General features: G+C 37.2%; 1 protein-coding gene across 2 annotated transcripts in view; it reads right to left on the bottom strand.

The window, feature by feature from the left end:
* Nucleotides 1-2,031: 2,031 nt before the first annotated feature.
* DYRK1A (dual specificity tyrosine phosphorylation regulated kinase 1A) overlaps nt 2,032-20,888 on the bottom strand; it is a 91,628-nt gene continuing 72,771 nt past the window's right edge. For both annotated transcript variants that reach the window (XM_080593869.1, XM_080593870.1), the window contains exons 4-12: nt 17,418-17,510; nt 16,151-16,339; nt 15,259-15,406; nt 11,791-12,077; nt 9,488-9,634; nt 8,954-9,094; nt 8,362-8,668; nt 7,975-8,099; nt 2,032-6,330 (exon numbers count right to left, since the gene is read on the bottom strand). In XM_080593869.1, coding sequence (XP_080449995.1) covers nt 5,707-6,330; nt 7,975-8,099; nt 8,362-8,668; nt 8,954-9,094; nt 9,488-9,634; nt 11,791-12,077; nt 15,259-15,406; nt 16,151-16,339; nt 17,418-17,510 — 2,061 coding nt within the window. In that variant the 3' untranslated portion in view covers nt 2,032-5,706. The remainder of the gene's footprint in view (nt 6,331-7,974; nt 8,100-8,361; nt 8,669-8,953; nt 9,095-9,487; nt 9,635-11,790; nt 12,078-15,258; nt 15,407-16,150; nt 16,340-17,417; nt 17,511-20,888) is intronic.

Below are 20,888 nucleotides of genomic sequence, written 5' to 3'. Positions count from 1 at the left end.
TTTGCAGCTTTTCACTGTGACACTGTTTATCATTATTCAGTTGTGATGCTTTGCATTGTTCATTCCTGAGGAAAAACTGCTTGTTGTGAAACAAAGGAGGTCCTGCCTTTGGAATGAGGATCTAAGCTGGATCCACATAAAACACCTTGAGGACATAAGCACAAACACTGGGAGATCCTTGTGCCCTTCCTACTCCGTGGCAACGTTTTTTTAATTTATTTATTTAGGATGTCTTTGGTCAGCCTCACTTCCACTCTTACCCTACTAAAAACAGATCAAGTTTCCATAACCAGTCACTCAGCAACACACACAGACTTTTTATTTTTCCTACAGTCCTAGAAACATTAACGTCTAATGTGGTCTGCCTCTTTTAAGGTCTCACTCAGCTCTGTTTTCAGCACATTTTAAATGTGTACCTCTCAGCATTAGCTGGTAAATGAATTAAAATACCGCCAGACGCCTGCATGCTGACAATCCACTCTTTCCATTACTGCTGCTTCTGCCAGTCTGTTCTGTCCAGCATTTCCTCATTTGGTCTGCTGTCAGAAACCAAGTTCTCCTTCTTCAATTTAGCCTTTCTTAATCATAGCAAACTCATCTCATTTTTCATTTCTGTGAACTAGTGACTTGATTAACAGTTTGGATTCAGACCTACCTTGCAACAAAATACACATCTACATTCTAGTTACAACACACTTTAATTACTGGAATCCAAACTTTTGTGACAAAAGTATTTTCCACTCAAGTGGAAGTGTTAATCACTCATATAAATCACTCATCATGGCCATAAAGTTCTTCCTTTAGGTTCCCTTACAGGCTTTCTTAGTACGAGATCTGCATTAAAAAAAAGTCTCAGTCACTTTCAGTTAAGGTCTGCACCATTCCACTCTGGCTAAAGGTATTTCTCTCCCCTCCCTATGCTATTACCCATCTTGTTTAGGCTCCCTTCCACACAGAACAACCTCTCAATTCCAACACTTACCCTCTTCTAAATCAAATCCCTGCTGAAGACTCTTTTTCCCTCTAGGACCTCTGAACATTGATTGAAGTGATTGAATTCTCTCTCTGCATTCAGCTGAGGAGCCTCAAGTGCACAATTTTAACTTCCACCTTTGTCTGGCTTATGAAGCATATCACATCCTCGCATCACTCAGGTTCTCAAGGATAGTCACTGTGACTGTTTTGTGATTGAACTCGGTGACGCTTTGTTAACATCTAGCATAAAACATGATAAACAACAGAAAGTGCATATCCTCTCGGGTCTAGGCAGATCATATATATTTGATAAGGCTAATATGGAGAATTGTTGAAGTAAAAACAAGGCATCTTAATCAACAGGGAACAAACAGTTAAACTGTCACTGCGAGGTGGAGAAATAAATCCCAATTTCAAAGTTTTCAACAAGAGGTTGCTTATATAGAATGAGAAAAAGAAACAGGGGTATATAACAGGAAACTACAATTTGGCAAGGCATCTTTCTTTGCTTGGCAGCCATAAGACATTGCACAATTCTAATATCCACTCTTCTAAATAAAAATACATCACTCGCCACAGTCATGCTGGATCACATACAAACTATCCTCATGAGATCAATTCTCAGCAATAACTCTACTTCGTAGTTAGTTACTCGTGCCATTTTAACTGGAAAGACACTTCCATACTGGTTCGAAGTTCCATACAACGACCTTATTGAAACGTAATTTGATCTATAAATCAACACAGAACATACTAAACACTCTGTGTCAGAAGGTTATGGATTTAGATAACTTCCTTGTTAAAAAAAGGTATGTTTTGACAGGATTTATCTTCAAAGCAGTTTAAGATTTTTCAGTTAATAAAATATAAGCTTATCGATGGTTTAATGAAAATGATGGTAGAGTGATAAACAGAGACAAGTCGCATCTATAGGTGAATCCAACCCTTCCGTAAACCAGTCCCATTCAGACATCATTATACTTACAGGATGGAAGACTACATCCTGGAAGAGCAGCAGTTCTGAAAAGGACTTAGGAATCATGATGGATAATCATCTAAATTTACAATCTTTTAATGCAAATAACTGAGACTGAAAGATTTTAAAATGCAATCCTTGGAGGTATAAACAAACAAGCAAAGATATAAACTGAAAGGTTCAAGAATGTACCTGCACATACTACACGCACACAGCAATACCGAAGTTACTACCAGAATGCTGTATGCAGTTCTCACGTCCACGCGTTAGAATGGATTTTAAAACATCTGAAGTTTCAGAAGAGCCATAAAAGCTTTACAGTTAGAGATATAAGGAACTCCATCTACATAGGTTATTAAAGTTAACATATTTTTATGTGAATAAAGTGAAAGAGTTTAAACCTAGAGTAGTTATTAGTTATTCTAATAGGCGGCTAGCTATCCGGTGGCCAGCAGCTGTAACTAAACAGTTCTGAAACCAAAGGAGGACTACGAGCATGGAAAATGAACTAGCTGAATCACTCAGGAGACATGGAGAAATCCTCACGCTTGAAGAACCTATATGGAAACTGGCTATCTTTTTTAAAAAGCATGTTCTATTGCACCCAAAAGATACAGACTTCATGATGCAAAAGTAACTAGATTGTATCCTAGAGATAATGAACGGCATGCCAGTCAGATTATTTCATTACCATGGTCACTTCTGGCCTTAAAATCAGCTAGTCTGTATTAGGTAGAAAGCTGCAGTGCGTATAAGAACATTCAAACTAACAGATGATAATATAAACAACTCAAACTACAAATACAGTCAAACAGAATCAAGCAGAGCTGTGTTCATACATCAATGATTTGTATACCTTGCTGTTTCAATTAAAAACTCAAAATTATCCATTACGCCTCCAACTTTTACTTTCATATTTTTAAGTCTGTTTCAATGTATCTGATATTTACATATTATAGTATAATCATACCTACCATACCATGGCTTGGAGTAGGTTAATTGCATAGGAAGATTTACTATGTTTACATTTCTTTTCTTAAATTACTCTTTTTTTCAAAAAGCACAGTAAAGAGTCTGAGGACAAATTATTCAACTGTTTATCATACATAAGACTGCATGACTATAATACAAAGGGCTTGTCTTTTTCATTTAACGTTACAATATACACAGCAAGTCCGGACTAGATCTTACAATCTGAACACAGGTATTTAACCTTTTCCATGCTGTTTATGTTTACAATGCACAGAAGTCCTGTAACCAAACTGTGTAGTAAAGCACACAAAACTGGACTGTAACATAACACAGTATGCAGAAGCACTGGATTTTGTGGTTTCTTCTTTACGTAGATATTTTTTTAAACTGCTTCATTTTTGGCGCTTGCTAAGGTGTGGCAACCCACGCACACAAAAATTACCCAGATTTCGTATTACCCTTATATTCCTAGACAGCAGTAAGTACTGGATTCCTTTCGATATTGCTGAACTCGGCACCCTGTTTTTAAGGTGACAGCCTTCCAATTCCTGTAAACTCTGAATTACTGAGTTTAAGAAAAAAAGAAAAGAAACAGGAAAAAAAAAAAGTTTCATCCACAGGGTTGACATGTCGATACAAAAGAAATATGGATCACTTGATTAAAAAAAAAAAAAGTTGTGATTTACAAAAAAAAATGGTAATCCCAAGTATTCATTCCCATCTACATGGTAGCCAGCTGCTGTGTTGCCACTGTAAGTATATAAAAAAGTCCACCTTTTAGTCTGAAAAAAATTACTTAGCCACATGGAACTGACCAGTGTGAACTCTGAATTTTCTGCTGAATTAACTTTTAAAAGGGCTTACTGGCAGAGGTAGATCACTGCTTCTGTAATATATAATGGGCAAACAGTGTTAATCTGGGATGGGCAGTCACTGAATTGCCCTTGTTCTTTCAGATGGTTTTCACTGAGCTTTTATTTATACAACTAAATCTCTGAATGGGCCCATAAATTTTGCAACTGCCAAGCTGACTGTGTTATATTAAGGCAGCATTACCCAAAAATTAGGCACCTGTTAAATACAGCCTGCTAACCTCAGGTCTCATGTGAGTGTCTTGCTTTACTCAGACTATTATTTTGGACCTGTTCATGCAATCAAGGTCTTGCCTTCAAGTTTACAATTATGTTAATAAGGAATACAAGAATCAACTGCTGGTTTCATAGCTTCTGGATCTAGTGTCCCTTTTACCTTCAGAAGCCTGAACACATTTATAACGTAACAGATGTTATAGTCTTGAAGTAGATGTCAATCTATTATGTTCAGTACACAGATTGCTGTAAATGTATTGGCTATGAATTCAACAACAGTTCCAGTTTTGTTTAAGCAATAGTACAGCCATAATTCTCAACTGACATTTAAAAATGGTCTAGTTACACCTTGTGTCAAAGTGCAGAACTGCTACATTATTGGTTACAGACATCTATGTGCTATAAAAACAGCTTTGGTACAATAAATTATCAAAAAAGAAAATAAATTTTTGTAAAATTCACAGCATAATTGTGAGGCAAAAAAGCAGTCACATAAAATTCTGCATTTTTAAAAATGTTCAGGATGAACAGAAGACGTCTTTGTGCAGAAGTAATGGTGGAGAAACCACGTGCCAAGAAAAAGCAAAAGAAAAAAGTAAAAAGCAGGAAGGGACACAGTTGTAGCTATTTCCATCAAACGCAAACCACTACTTCTGTGACCTTCAACCAATAAGGAAGTCAACTTTATGACACACGCAAAGTGACCTTGCAATACCTTACAATAAGTGGGTCACAAAAGTCTATTTTTAAAAGAAAGGCCTCTTGAATTACCCATTCTCTGTGTTTTCAGCATTAAGGACTGTCTGCAAAAGCATGTCCAAAAGTGATTGCATCTGAAATGGTAGGCTCTTCTAACTTAAGAGTCCAAATCCATAAGGCCAAAGGTTTTCCCAAAGACCACCACTTAGACCTCCCCACGACTGGCCAGGACCGACCCGTTGATTGCTTCTCAGTGCACCTTAGTTATGAAACCAGTCATATTTCAATACTAACTGACTGTGGTCTCCAAAATATGAGACACACAGATTCCCATTACAATTGCTGCTTTGATCCTCAGTAGATTCAGATAAGGAGAGTTCTGATCACCGCCACTTAGCATGCTTAATGTGCCTTACAAACTCCATTACAACCGTCCCTTTTTACAACTGAAGAATATATATTTGTGTAATCTGAAGGTCCCTCTTCCTTACAGTACTGCATTTCTGTGCCCATGTTTGTTTGGGGAACTAAAAAAAAAAATATACGTATATATATATTACTCACTCCCCTCCCACCCAAAATCTTCAAGGGCCTTTTTATAAATCATGTGCAATGTCTTTAAAAAGAAACTAGTTTGCAACTACAGCCAACATTTTAACAATAGCCCCCTGTTGAATGAGACAGAAAAAAAACAAAAAACACCCTCCCCCCAAAAAACAAACTATGACTAGGTTGTGGCGAGTTAAAATGGGGGAAGCAAAAGGTGAACACCACTAAGCTATTCATTAAGGTGGGTCCGGACATGGCTCTTTAAAAAAAAAAAAAACTTCATTGTCCCTTTGCAATCTTTTCAAGTCTAAAAAAATAGTCAGCTTTGCCCTCCTGTAGCGGTTCAGTGAGTTTATCTCCTTCTGATTCAAGCAGCTTTGCACTTTGTTTTTGGAAAAACACCACTTCTATAAAAACACACAAGAAACAAACTTAGTTTCAGTTTAGTCACGAGCTAGCCACAGGACTTTGCTGAACACAAACTCCTGTCATGGGAGACTCTTCTCTATCAATTCCTTGCCTCATTGCAAGGTGTCCTTCAGTCATGTAATGAGCAGGACCTGTATTAGCAGAAAACTGGTACGTTGGATGTCCAGCTATGCCAGTTTCTTGGCGTGGATTAGAGTAGACTGTTAAATTCATGTCCATAGCTCCATTTTGTCCAAAGTCCAAGGTATTAGCAGCCACTGGGCGGTTCTGATAGGCCTGATTGCCTTGGTTACCAGTAGAGGAGGAAGATGTAGAGGAAGAAGTAGTTGAGGAAGACAGGGATGTCATGGAGTGGTGACTGTGGCCCACCTCCATAGAATCCTGGGTGGAGGAGCTGTTTGTTGGAGAATTGTAGACCCTTGGCCTGGTCCGGCTACCCAAGGCTTGCTGTCCATGATGGTGGTGGTGGTGGTGGTGGTGATGGTGGTGGTGAGAGCTATTTCCGTGATGATGATGTAATGCATTCTGTTGTTGAGGGGTTACATGGAAGGTGGTTTCTTGAACTGGATGGTTTTCAACAGTGACCTGTGTAGGAGCTTCAGTGGCTGTCCAACCAATTGGAGGAGGAAACTGTTGTCGAACCTATGTTAACAGGCAAAACAAAAAGTGAAATGATTAATCAAATGTATCCATATATGAGAGAGATTAAGGTATTAATGTTTCTGCTAACTTTTGAATAAGTTACCCAATCCTTGCAGTTTCAAAATTAGTCTAGAAATATAATCATGTAGTTAAGGAGTATTCTAATACATGTTTCTACATGTAACTTTTTTTAAAGTTTGCATTCTGATTTTTTTTTCAAACAGGCAGTTAAAGAAAGTCCTATACGTGACCTTACTACCAAATTAAAGAAGCAGCTTTAAACAGCATATTGGTTCTAGGTGTTGTACAAACATTAAGGCCTTAATCTGTGACTAGGGCCTCTGGATACATTTAGCATGCTAAACTAAATTAATATGTTGCAGTTCATATCTTGAACACTACCAACACTATTAGAGGATTACTACCCACACCTCTGGAACAACACTGCTGATTAAAGGTTATTAAAGTAGCAAGATCTAGCTACACAGCCATTTGTTGAATAAATTAAATTGTCTACTTGGGAGAAGAAGAAACTGTGAGTTGCAAAGAAGCATGTATGATGTTCTCTTTTCATGACTGTAATGCATGGAGGCTACTGCTTAATACCTGTAAAAATGATTCTACAACTTTAAAAGGGATGAACAGAAATGGCAAATCACTACAACATTTCAGTTAATGTTCTTCCAGGAACAAACAAAGGTAATATACAGTATTTTGTGGTTTTATCTGATCTGTATTTAAAAAAAAAAAAAGAAATTACTGAATCATTTGTAGCTAATAATGTTCCTAATACACCAGTCGTAATGTTGGTGAAGCATATGAACACGGTGAGATGGAAGTAAGAACTTGAGCAGGAGTCCACTGAAGTACAAGCTAGATCTTCATTGGGTTGGAAGATACGTAGTTCTGTGTACCCTTATGCCCTGGATAACATGACCACCCCACCTGGCATGTTGCAACTCATACAAAACCTTTGCATCCACAGAATTTATTGGAAATTTTTACAGCTACCTACAGTACTTTTGACTAAGTGAATGACCTAACATACGAAGGACTACACAAGAAGGGGACTACACAAAAGGGGCCTGCTCCTGCGGGGGCTCTCCATGGGCCGCAGCCTCCTCCAGGCCACATCCACCTGCTCCACCGGGGGCTCCTCCACGGGCTGCAGCGTGGAGATCTGCTCCGTGTGGGACCCATGGGCTGCAGGGGGACAGCCTGCTCCACCAGGGGCCTCTCCACAGGCCGCAGGGAAAGTGCTGCTGCCTGCCTGGAGCACCTCCTGCCCTCGTGCTGCACTCACCTTGGGGTCTGCAGGGTTGTTTCTACATTTTCTCACCCCTCTCTCCCAGTTGCTGCTGTGCAACTTTCCCCACTCCCTCCCCTTTCTTCAATGTGCTCCCCAAGAGGCCCGCACAGCGTCACTCCCTGGCTGAGCTCTGGCCAGCGGTGGGTCCCTTTTGGAGCTGGCTGGAGCTGGCTCTGATCTGACATGGGGCAGCTGCTGGGCTCTGCTCACAGAGACCACCCCTGCACCTCCCCAGTTCCAAAACCTCGCCATGTAAACCTAATACAACTATTTTTAGGGATTTAATATTCTCAGAAAAAAATGTATAAATCAGACAAAGCTCTACTTGTGCATACCTGTGGGCTGTGTGTTTCACAGTCCATAGCTTGAACAGCAGCAGTGAAGTGTCCACCACTATGTCGATGCTGGTGTGTGGGGTCTGACCGTGCCCTTCCACTGTTGCTTGTCCCAGAAGATCCACCTATAAAATCACAGCAACACGAGATACAAAATTTACAGTAAGCTGTAAAACAATGACAACATACAGATTTAAATAGCTTCAAGATAAAAAACAGAGGACCTATCACTCACATTTTTGTAAATCTACTTATAACTTTTCATTGGAGCAGTTACTTGTTCCAGCCAATAAACAAATGCCAAACAAAAGTCTGTCATCTGGGACAGACTCTGGGACAGACTCCTTCGACACGATTCAGAAATATAATTTAATAAGAAAACCTCACCTGAGCTTGAAGATGTACTAGAGGTGGTTCCTGAAGACTGTGACTGCTCCATGGCAGGACTCGTAGACACACTGTTGCTTGTGTTGGTACCTTCGTCTGCTGTTTTCTTAAAGAAACTATGCTGTAGGGCATAGTAAGGTTGAATTCGTGTCTTAGGGTCATAATCAAGCATCCTTAAGATGAGGTCTTTGAACTTCAAGTAGTCAGCTACAGTATGACCCGATTCCCCAGCACGACGTCCACCTGGTCCTCCTGTTTCAACTCCTAGTATATTATGAAGCTTACGAGTTCCAGGCGGTTTGTATTCCTGTTGAGAAATTAGAAATTATTGAAATCAAGTTACACACTAAGCCTTGGATGTGCGTAGTTTAAACATGCCATAAAAGTGAAGCAGTCAAACCAAAGTAAGAAACTATTCAACACTATAGAAAGTGTTACTTAATCAACCTGTCTTACAACTCAGAATAATAATAAACAACAATAAAGCTACATTTTTAGTAAGACAATGTAAAACAAAGCAATATCTCACCATTATTTAATTTATTTTTTTTAAAGGGATAGTCCATATTGTCGTCCTAACTATATAACCTACCCTTTTTCCATCTTTGGTCTTCTTCAAGTTCCACGTGCCATCTGGCAGCTTCTCAAAGAACTTCCTTGCTTTTGGTGCTTGGTCAAGGATATGGGCAGGCGGTATCCCCAAAACTTCCACTATTTTATTCATTTGATCCACCTGTTCCGCAGGAAGAATATTTATGAATAACATGGGACAGATAGATGAGTAGTGCAATAGAGTCCAATATTCTATAGTTACACGGGAAGCATATGTTAACTACCCACACAAGTTAAGTTCTGAATTAATTTCAAGTTTAAGAAAAATTCAATATTAACTAAATAAATTAGTGAACAAGGATCTGTGGGGAAGATCAGGGGAGAAGTGAACCTAGAAACATAAAATTATTACCAAGCAATTTAGAGTTCTAACAAAAGACATTGCTATTACTGATGTTCATGAATTTTAGAATTATTAGACTTCCCTAATTTAACCATTATAACAACAGATGAGTATCATTATCAGAATGAATAAAAAAGATCAAATTACTTGTACTGTATAATAGCTGCATACCTCATTTGCCCCACTAAAAAGAGGCTCTCCAGTGTGCATCTCAACTAAAATACACCCAAGGGACCACATATCAATTGCAAGATCATAAGGCATTCCCAGTAGCACCTCTGGTGATCGATAAAAACGACTCTGGATATATTGGTATATCTGAAATAAAAGCATTTAAAGATAATACACAGCATCCAAAGAGCACTATTATGATTCTGTATTACAAAACATAATTACAATAAAATACACTTTCAGTGTGGGGAAAGCAAAGACAAGGTATTAGTGATACTAAAAGTATGTTACAAATTTATAAAAATATTTAAATGTTAATTATTAAAAAAATACCAACTCTTGCTCACAAAAAAAAAAGTGCAAATTCACTCACAATTACAATATTTTACACTTTACGGTTGATGAGTGTAATCTCATGCAATTACAGATAATTGCACAACAAAATTTTAGTCTGGTAACATTCAAATAAAAACTATTCCAGAAGCCACATCAGAACCACATAACACTTCAGGCAAAACCAATAGTAAAAAAAAAATCAAAAGCAACAATTATGGTGTCATGAAATGAAATTACCAGGTGATTCCAGCTGGAATCATTGAATTTCAATTCAATTGAAATCATTGGATTTCAATAATCCAACTATCCAGCTCATTTCACAAGTCAGAAATTTCAGTCTTGATCCTAGATCTGAAGACTGGCTTAAACATGGGCATATACAAAAAAGAAACAAATCAAAACAAACAAAAAAGAAAGATCTTAAAAACAAAACAAAAAAACTCAAAAACCCTTAAAAAGAAAACAACCAAAGAAAAATATTCCAAACAGAACTGTACTTTATATTTTAATTAACACAAAATTTTATCCAGCACTTTCCACAAAGGTGCCAATGTTTACTTACTTCTATTTAAGTTAACTTTTCTGTGAAATTGCACAAAGGTTTTTTTTAATTGTGCTTTCTAGCACCTCAAAATTATCTTATTATTGACCTATACAATCTAGATCTCATTTGTCTTCCCTTCATTTTCTTCCTAGGCTCAGATGTCTCTACTTAATAGAGAAATTAATTTTATTAATCCTAAATTTGTGCCTCACCACTTTCTATTCAGTCAATCCATGAGGTTTTTTAATTCTCTTCATAAAGTGATATCATCTTCATTATTTAATTCTCTTCATAAAGTGATATCATCTTCATTACTACTGACATCTGAACTGACATCTTTTTTGCAACTGCTGCAGATTTACAGCAAGTCTGATTTAGCAGGTGTTTTGTTTGTTTGTTTAACATCCAGTTTTCTCATAGCAAAAGGATATCATTCATATATTTATAGATAAAACCACCAAAGGCACACAGCTGACCTGGCAAGGTTCAAAAGCCTCTTTTCAAGGAAGAAAAAAAAAAGTGGAAGTCTAATTTCTGTCTATAGAAGTTTCCTTACCCCTCTAGCTAACAATTTGTATTCAGTGCAAACAACTAAAGCTAAGGTACCCTGAATACACGTGGTCAATCATTCCACCAAATAGGATTCATTCAACCAGAAAAGAGTCTATTGGTATTAGACTATACAGTGCACAATGAACAGTAAGTACATCCTGATGAACTTTTCAATGAACTGCGAGTGCAAATCAAACATTTGAGGAATATAATTCTTCTTCCTAAAGAAAACAGTCTTTGTCATCCAACCATAATTGTTTACGGTTTTAATAGCTGTTGTATATACTTTAATGTTTCTTAAAGTAAATACAGAGCTAGTTGACTATGCTAGACAGAAACTAACAACTCAGATCAAATATGCACTCATCTTCAAAGCACATGAACAACAGGATACAAACACAAATATTTTGGACAGTTATTAATTAGGCTAAATCTACCCTAATCTAAAGAAAACAATTTGTCCTGGAAACACTTTGCACGTATGCATCTTTACTCATAGTAGTACCACCAGTGAACTCAATCCAATCTTCCCACAGTTTTACTAAAGTGTTTGTAAAAATGTGGTTAGTTATAAGCAGTATCTTTAAGAGCCAAATACTACACTGTCTCAACTCCCAGATAGTGTCTTATCTCCATGGCACACTAAATAGGTAACATCTTAAAGTGGAAGAAACTAAATGCATCATGAAATAAGAAAATAATAAAGAAGTATTATATTTAAGAGCACTGCACCACTGCAGACCTCTACAATCAAGTGATGATGCAACTTGCGTTAACACTGCATAAAAATATAATCAAGGAGAAAAGAAAGATGGGAAGTTTATCACATGTATCCAATAACAGCATAATTAGAATTTCTACCCATACGCACCCTCTGTCCAAGTTGACATGAACTGCCAAAATCAACAATCTTGATGGCGCTTCGTTTGGGGTTACAGAGCAGGATATTCTCAGGTTTTAGGTCACAGTGAATGATACTAAGTTCAGGAGTCGCCAGAAAAAGCAGTGCAGTGCACATTTGCTGTGCAAATTTTCTTGTCAGATTCAATGAGACACCTCTGAAGTTGGTGTTCCGCAACAGATCATACAGATTGTAGGACAGCATTTCAAAGACTAAGCAGAGATGGTTTCGGAACATGAAGTGGCGCTTCAAATGCACTTTAAAAAAGGGAAGAAAATAATTAATACATATGCTGTGTGGTACATATTACATACAAATTACAATACAATGCTTAAACGTTTCAGTCAATATGCAGGAGATTGACCCGTAAGATAATATTGTGGTGTTTTTTTCTAGATCTATTATTATTTACAAAACATTTCTGCTATGCCCAGGGTATGGGTTGTTGGATTTTTTCATATAGCAGGTGTAACTCAGTAAAGCTACGTTAACCAAAAAAGTGATTTAAAAAATAGAAGAGAAATTTTTCAAAATGAATATATCACTCCCCCATTAGCAAAGGCAAGAAAAAATAGTGGAAAACAAAAATAACATAGAATTCCAAACAAAATTAAATTCAGATGAAGTGGAGAACTACAGTGATATTCACAACTAATCTCTGTTTTCAATAAACTAGCAACAGCCATATCTAAGTAAAAACATCAGCAAAAAAGACAAGCAGCAGTACAAATTGTGCGCAAAAAAATCTTAATCACGAGACTTTGGACCTTTTCCAGTGAAGAGTTCATTTCTCCACCCTCCTAAAATTAAAATTGTATTTAAGTCCAAGCAGACTGGAAAAAAGTGTACTTACAACAGCATTCTCAACAGTAAAGCAGATATCACACTTTAGATTAAATTATGTATTAGGAATTCCCTTTACATTTACAGAGAAATTATTTGAATGCCAGAGTAATTTAAAACATACCAGTATATTATTGCAATTTATAAATCATGACTTCAATAGACTACTTCAATTAATAAAATCAATCACAATCCCAAAGGCATTATATTCAACCAGACGTAATTTCAAAATTATGAAAGCAACAAACCCAATCCAAATTTAATCAATCTGATTCATGAAATACGTGAAAAAATCATCTGTTTAGAAGCAAGCAGGATTTGCCAGGTTCTTATTCAGGTTGGTCTCCGCAAGCAAAAGAAAATTTAAATAGGAAAAATACATTGCAATCTTCAGATAAATAGCAATATAACCCCTCTTTGTCACAATAAAATCTTGAACCAATATTAGCACAGTCAGCATTCAGACTTTCAGTCAAGGTAATTACATGGTGTCCCATCGAGTTTTATTTTCCTCATTATTATAAGCCAGTTCTTCACGTGTCCCTTACAACTAACCTGTAATGATACCATTTGCTTCCATCCTGATGCCAACTCCCGCAATACTTCATTGTTTAGACCTTTTGCATTTTCTCCTCTTTAATGTATTTCCAATACCCTACCACCACAAGAGCACCAGCACCTTTTCATGTGCTTGTGGTCTTCCTGCACCATACACCCCTTCCTCCCCACAGCACCTCGCTGAACCTGCCAACTTGGCAAGAAACAACATGTACTCCGACTAATTTTCAACTACCAGCATGCTACCTGACCAGCTCTACCAGTACCACCTGCAGTGCCACACAGCTCAAATAGTCTGGGTAAGAGCTGAACTTGCCAAACCTTTCCTGCAGTGAAGACGTCGCATTTGAACATTTATCCTCAACTCTGCTACCTTGAAACTTGAATACCTTAAGGCATTCCTGTAGTCCTCTAGAAGCTACTAGAGAAGACCTGGCAGAAGTATACACAGTTACACTTTATGTCATTAAAAATCAAGGTATATATCTATATTCTACAGACCAGTCTCCTAACTTAACCACACACATCTTGAAGTCTTCCTTTTATACCACACAGTATATTGTAATACTTGCAATGCTTTCAGCCTTATTTAACCACTCTCAGCACCATGCACCTGCAAGTCTATGCAAGGATAAAGAGAAGCACCTATAGATCTCAGTTTTTGCATCACATGCAATACATGGTATTCATTCAAAACATGATCTCTTTGCCTTTTTTTTTTTTTTGACCTTTACTAATGCTGCCATGCTTGTTAAATACAGTGATTAAAAAAAAAAAGTGGAACTACTGAAATATATCTTAATAGATTCAGAAATCAACTTGATACAAGCCTAAAACTATTAAAGTTATTTGTGTCTGCTTAAACAAAAGCAGTAATTCATTTCTCTATTGTTCAAAATTATCAAAACTTTTGTTTTTGCTTAAATACTGCACTTTGTATTAAACCATCTCAAGTCACACAGTTAGACATATGAAGTTTTAGTCAAATCTCATTTTATGTGGTGCTATATACTTTCTAAAAATCTAAATTAAGAGTTTATTCATTTGGTGATAGCTCTAGTGTTTTTATTTGCTCCGTACTAATCTGAAACTGCTCCTGTCTTTAACATTCCTGAAATATCTTTTTTGATATAGTAGGATGCAAAGTTTAGTTTCTGTTTTATATAAACATGTTCCTAATAAAGTTAAAAATGTATTAAAAACTTTTAAACTGTATACATAAAATGTATTATAAGGGTAATACTCCATAAAAAAGTTAAAATATAACTGAATAGTCATCAGATAATTTAACAGCAATGTGTACTAACATTATTTTCAGGGTTTCTTTATAAACTACAGAAAGAAAAATTAGTAATCCAATATATACATGCAAACCTGAAGAGTATAGTTGTTAGTATTTCAGCTCCTGCAAACTAAGATAAAAATGTTTAAAAACAGTTTCATTTCTTAAATTATCTCTCACAGTTTTCCATCTCTTTACAACATGATGTCCTTCCATCACATTTTTGCCCAATGCTCCACTTCAGAGAACAGACAGGATTTAATAAACTTTTTACCTGAGCTGACCAACTTAATTTCATCATGACTAGAAAGTTCAATTAGCATTATAATAATAACCTCAAGGAATAGCATGACAGTCTACAGGAATAGTCAGAATTATAAGCTTTAGAAATATTTTCTGAGATCTAAATAGGCAAGTCTTAACTATTACAAAAGTCTTATCTCAGTTTTGTTACATGAAATTTTGAGCTTTTTAAACAAGCACAATCAAAAAATAATGAACAAGCTAGCCATAAAACTACCTATTTCATATTATCTGTTATCCCAAAACATTTTATATGTTTTTCTTCTATATCTAGTCCTGCTGCAGTGATCTGTTGCTTATGCAAGTTAATTTACACTGAAAACTACTATTAAAAGTTGTATTATTTCATTTGTTAGCACCAAAACCATTAGTTGCAGCACCCTACACTATATATCAAAACCTAAAATATTCATAATTTGATTAAATAAAAATTAAGAAAAATATTTGAATACCTATATAGTACTTCATTTCAGTGTCATGTTTGTTCATAAGCTCAAGCAGTCGCACTTCAATCTGCGCTTGGTTTAGGAAAGCTTTCTTGTTTTTAATTATTTTGATAGCCACCCACTCCTGTTCCACTCGATCATAAGCCTTTACAACCTGAAATAGAAAAATCAAATATGTAAGTCATCTCTCTGCTCAAGTTTTGAAAATTCTGCAAAACCCTTTTTAAACATATCAGAATTTATAGAAAATTTTTACAACTTTTGTTCTTTCCAGTTAAATTTCTTTTCTTGCTTGATACTACAATAAAGCCACAACCGATAACACGGAGTTTACTGAAGTGGTGTTGCAAAATAGAGCAAAGGCTTCACTGAGCTGGACTAAGGCAAGTATTGTACCCAAATGCAAGCAGTAAATCAACAAAAACAATACTGTAAAATGACTTGCAGAACACAAAAAAACCTAACAAATAAAACAAAAGAAAAGCTCCATAAAAGAAAAGCTCCATCCTCCTTCCAGACTTTTTCTTCAACCCTTGACTACAAATACCAATAGTAAAAACAAACATTACTGTAAAGAATAGGTTATCCCTAGCATTAGACCATTGTTTTAATATAAAAACCCAAAACAAATAGCTAAAAATGTGAAACGACGGCAAAAGGCTGAAGATTTGCTCATTTGCAAAGCACATTACCAATTTAAATATACTGAAGTATATTCAAACAGTATATGTGGTAACAAGAAACAGCACAAAATACAAATGCCTTGAGCAGGCACTTCAGCATAGTAGAATTAAGAAAAAAATGAGTTGAATTTCAAAATGAAATAAGAATGGCACTTTAAATGATATGCATATTATCATTCACACAAATTACAGATTGCAGAGCTGATATACATTACCTGTCCAAAGGATCCTTTGCCTATTAAAGAGTCAATTTCATAACGATCCATCCACTTCTCCCCATTTTTTACAATATAGTCATAGTTGTCATCATCATAGCCATCATTGTAAACTTTTCGCTCCTTTTTATGACTGGAATCATCTCCTTGGCCCTGCTGATGCCGCCGCTTTTTTTTTGCATAGTAAACCTAAACATGAAAAGTATATTGCTTACTCAGTTACCTTTGAAAATACAGAGCTATATGAAGCCAGCTATTTCAAAAATGTTAGTGCTTTGTATTATAAGAAACAGTGTGGCCAGCAGGTCTAGGGAAGTGATTGTCCCCCTGTACTCAGCTCTGGTGAGGCCGCACCTCGAGTACTGTGTTCAGTTTTGGGCCCCTCGCTACAAGAAGGACATGGACGTGCTCGAGCGAGTCCAGAGAAGGGCAACGAAGCTGGTGAGGGGTCTGGAGAACAAGTCTTACGAGGAGCGGCTGAGGGAGCTGGGGTTGTTTAGCCTGGAGAAGAGGAGGCTCAGGGGCAACCTCATCGCTCTCTACAGTTACCTTAAAGGAGGCTGTAGAGAGGTGGGGGTTGGTCTGTTCTCCCACGTGCCTGGTGACAGGACGAGGGGGAATGGGCGAAAGTTGCGCCAGGGGAGGTTTAGGTTGGATGTTAGGAAGAACTTTACTGAAAGGGCTGTTAGGCATTGGAATGGGCTGCCCAGGGAAGTGGTTGAGTCACCATCCCTGGAGGTCTTTAAAAGACGTTTAGATGTAGAGCTTAGTGATATGGTTTAGTGGAGGACTTGTTAGTGTTAGGGCAGAGGTTGGACTCGGTGATCTTGGAGGTCTCTTCCAACCTAGACGATTCTGCGATTCTGATTCTGTGATTATGGATGCTTCAAATAACCAAAGAACTTCGAAAATGATATTACTTAAGATGGGGTGGGGTAGGGGGGTAGGGGGCACCGAAGGTGGGGGGGGGGGGGGGGGGGGTGTGGATGGGCTAGATTTTCTCTCTCTTTTACTGTCCTCCACGTAACAGGAACAAACTGGCATACAACAGGTATAAAAATACTTCTGTACTTTGCAGTCATTTTAGCTGTAATAAAATAACGTACGATTTCTTTAGTTTACGATCAAATGAGTTCACTCTGCAAGAAAGAATCCAAAATAATGCCAGCAGAAGATGCAGTACAATTCACAGAAAATATACTTAATAACATATTTCAAACAATACATTCATATCAATACACAAAACAAAGATAGCTGGAGCCATTACCTCATTAATATGCTTATATGTTTTAATCAAATCTACGGAGAGCTTCCTTAAAGGAGCAGTAGCTGGATCACGGAAAGTTTGGGGCATCCGCCTCTGTAATATGACAATATTAGACATATTAGAAATAAGCATCAACTTTAATTATATTTAATCACTTCACCAAATTGAGATACTCTACACAGAAATGAGGTTTTTCACTGTAACATCTTTTTATTTGAGCTGACAAGGAAAAGAAAAACAAATACAGGAACCAAAGAAACTAACATTTAGTGCAGTTACTTTTTAATACATTTATTCAACAATAAATAAATAAAACTCAAGATGCCTACCTCTCCTCAGTACACCTAACAGGTTTAATCCCTATAAACAGTCTTCTTTAGTTAAAAATACATCTCATTTGATAACACCGAGTAGTAACATGCTGACATTACTGCTTTACCTCATGACTGATACATGAACTGAAAGTGTATTTAATGTACAGCTGCATTCAAACCACAAATGGAAGTTAACGAGTATGCCTTCTGGAGAACTGTGGCTATTTGCCACATTAAAACTACATTAAATTCCAAACCAAGAAACTCAGGTCTAGTATGCTTTGCAGTATCAAGGCAATGATATTGCCTTGACTAGTCTAAAAAATGAAAATAAATCCAAAGAAATCTAAAGCACGCTCACCAACACCATACCTGCTTTTAAAGTTTTAAACAACATCCCTGAAAAGATGTGTATGTTGCTCAGTGGTGTTTCCTAACATTGACTACTTTTAAAACAAGAACATCTTCAACAGTAGTATATTTTTGATATTGGTTTCCTAAAGAAATAGGACTTATGTGTGAAACAGTTATTTGTATGCCTCCTTCTTCCTTGCAAACATGTCCCATATAGCTTCTGGATCTACCAAACAATGTCCATACAATGTCCATTCCTCCTTAGGATTTGTTTGAAATCTCGGAAGTTCCTGAAAGATTAAGTTCCAAGTGTCAAGGTGGAGGCAAGGAGCGTCACCAGTGAAGAAAAAGCAGAAAAAAAAAATAAAGAAACCATGCAATATAGCTAAATCTGGCTACCTGTCCAGCATATGCTTACTTAACAGCACAAATGTGCCACTAGACAAACTCTGGCAACTCCTGTCTTGAACAGTGTGTCAGATGGGGAGCTGGGACAGAGGGCAAGGAATTTAGTTAGTGTGACTGGTCCTCTAGCCTGCCTCTCTCCGTTCTTCCTCTTCCCAATGAGAAGAAACCACACAGCAAGTCCCATTACTCAGCTTGTTTCACATGGTTAAACTCCTTTCATACCCTGTGCTAAGAGATCTAGCCACCACACTCAGCCATCCAGCTCTCACCTCACATCATCTCATCTCACACCAGCAAACATGCTTAGGCTCATAACTCTCTTCACTTCCAAGTGCTTAATCTCATCTGCTGCCTCCCATTACAGCTGAACTGATACTCAGCCTCCTGCAGAGCTGCGGAAAGAGCATAAGCTGTCAACAAAAATAATGAAACTGATTTATATATAAGTATCGCTGAACTAATAAAGGAACTGGAAAAGTACAACTGCTCCTCTGTCTTTTACAGTACTGCTTAAAACTTCTGACTGTGGCTGTGCAAATAGCTTTTTTTTTTTTCCTTTTGCTCAAGAACCAAAAAAAAAATAAAATATGTTGAAGCGACCCAAAAAGGTTTTCACAAACAGATGTAAGAAAGAGTCTGGGTATCTGAACCCAGGTACCCAGACAACCCCACACTAGAAAGCTAAGCTCACATTCTCTTCCTGCGGACAAGCAGACACAGAAATAACCCAAGAAAAACAAAAGAGACAGAGTGCACAAGAGATTGAGAGAGATCATGAATGAGCTTGAGAGCTAAATAGCGCAAAAAAGCCAAGAAGCTGCCAGCAACCTGATTGCATCTGTGCAAGGCTGGGGCTCCCAACAGCTACAGGCTCAGCAGAGCCTGAACTGCAAATCACAGTCCTGACGCACACCACTCAAACTATGTCTACATAACATTTCTGCATCCATGCAAGACTGCTGACTTCCAGGCTTTCTGATTAGAGACTTTCTCAGAGACAATGTAATCCAGTTAAACTTTCCTCAGGGACTTTTAACCCAAGCCACGTACATCCTAGATGTTTGCTCTAATCCATTCACTTTTGGATATGCCCCCTACCATCAATTTCCTTTCAGCAGCTTTAACAAATTAAGCCCTTAATTCATTTTGACTACAAGCCCGTGACCGTTCTGTATACATCAGGAAGGTCTGTTTTAAAATTTTCTAAACAAACTATTTGACGTTTCCAAAATATTTTTGTTCCTTCCTCTCATCTGTCAAACAGATGTTAATCATGAAATGAATCAGACCTAAATGCAATCATTTTTGGTTCTCTTACGGTGCATCGCTAAACACCTCAAGAGCATCTAGTCCTAATCACAACCATCACTGTCACAGGCTTGTGAAATGCAAAAATTTCCCTCAAATTTCTGAATTTGATTTAAAGAAATTATTAGAACATAGTAACATTGGTAGATTTTGCTGGTAAAAGAAATTGGTGCACAAATGCTTGCAAAGCCCACTCTCCCACCTAGGCTGATATGACCACCAAAGTCCTCAGTACTGCAGGTTAATGTCTTGAGGAAACAGCCTAAGGACAGAAGAACTCAAGAGTTCAGATCAACAATTCAGACATAAGATTGCTCTAACTTAGAAAGGGAATTTGTACAAGAAATGTTCATGTTTATTTTCTAATTTAGAAGTCAGATTTCCTTACTTAGGGGAAAAAAATAATCTAATCTCAATGCTAGGGGGAAAAAATAATAATTTAATGCTGTTCCCTAATCACAAATAATTAAAATTCTGCAGGCTACCTCTAATGTTGTTCATAGCCAGGATCCTGTCTGAAAACTGTTCTTTTAATTGTGCATTTAGACAATCATATATTTCTGAGGACTCACTTGACCTGTATGAACTTTTTAACAGATATTAATTTGCTATTCTGGGTTCTTGAGAAAGTCTGGGTGAGAGAGGAGAGAGAGTTGACCTTTTCTTCCTGCCCTTGTTACACTGTAAAATTTTTAACATTCCCTTCTTCTTCCTCCAAGATTCTTCTTGAGATTCTTGCTCCGTTCTTTCCTGGTGATGTAGGATTATGGAACAAAGCGCTCATTATCCATTTTACACAGTAACACTCATAAATTCTTCATCATTGGGGTAATAACAATTTCCCTCTTGGTTTTAAAGAACATTCAATGACAGAAAAAAAATTAAATCCTATTTTGCAAGCTCCAGTCTCTATCTGGTGGCCAGACAGCAACACTGCAACCTCAGATCTTCCTGAAGATCGAACAAAATCAAAAGATATTTAAAGACTAAGAGACAAGAAACTACTTTCATTACAGTTACATATGTCAGTAAATATCCACTGCATTCTGACTGGTCCACACTGATGCCTTCATAGCATTAGTACAGC

This window comes from Anser brachyrhynchus, assembly GCF_964034855.1.
Source record: "Anser brachyrhynchus genome assembly, chromosome: 1".
Classification (NCBI taxonomy): Eukaryota; Metazoa; Chordata; class Aves; order Anseriformes; family Anatidae; genus Anser; species Anser brachyrhynchus.
The sequence above is the reverse complement of the archived record's forward strand: the minus strand, read 5'-3'. Positions and strand labels throughout refer to the sequence as shown.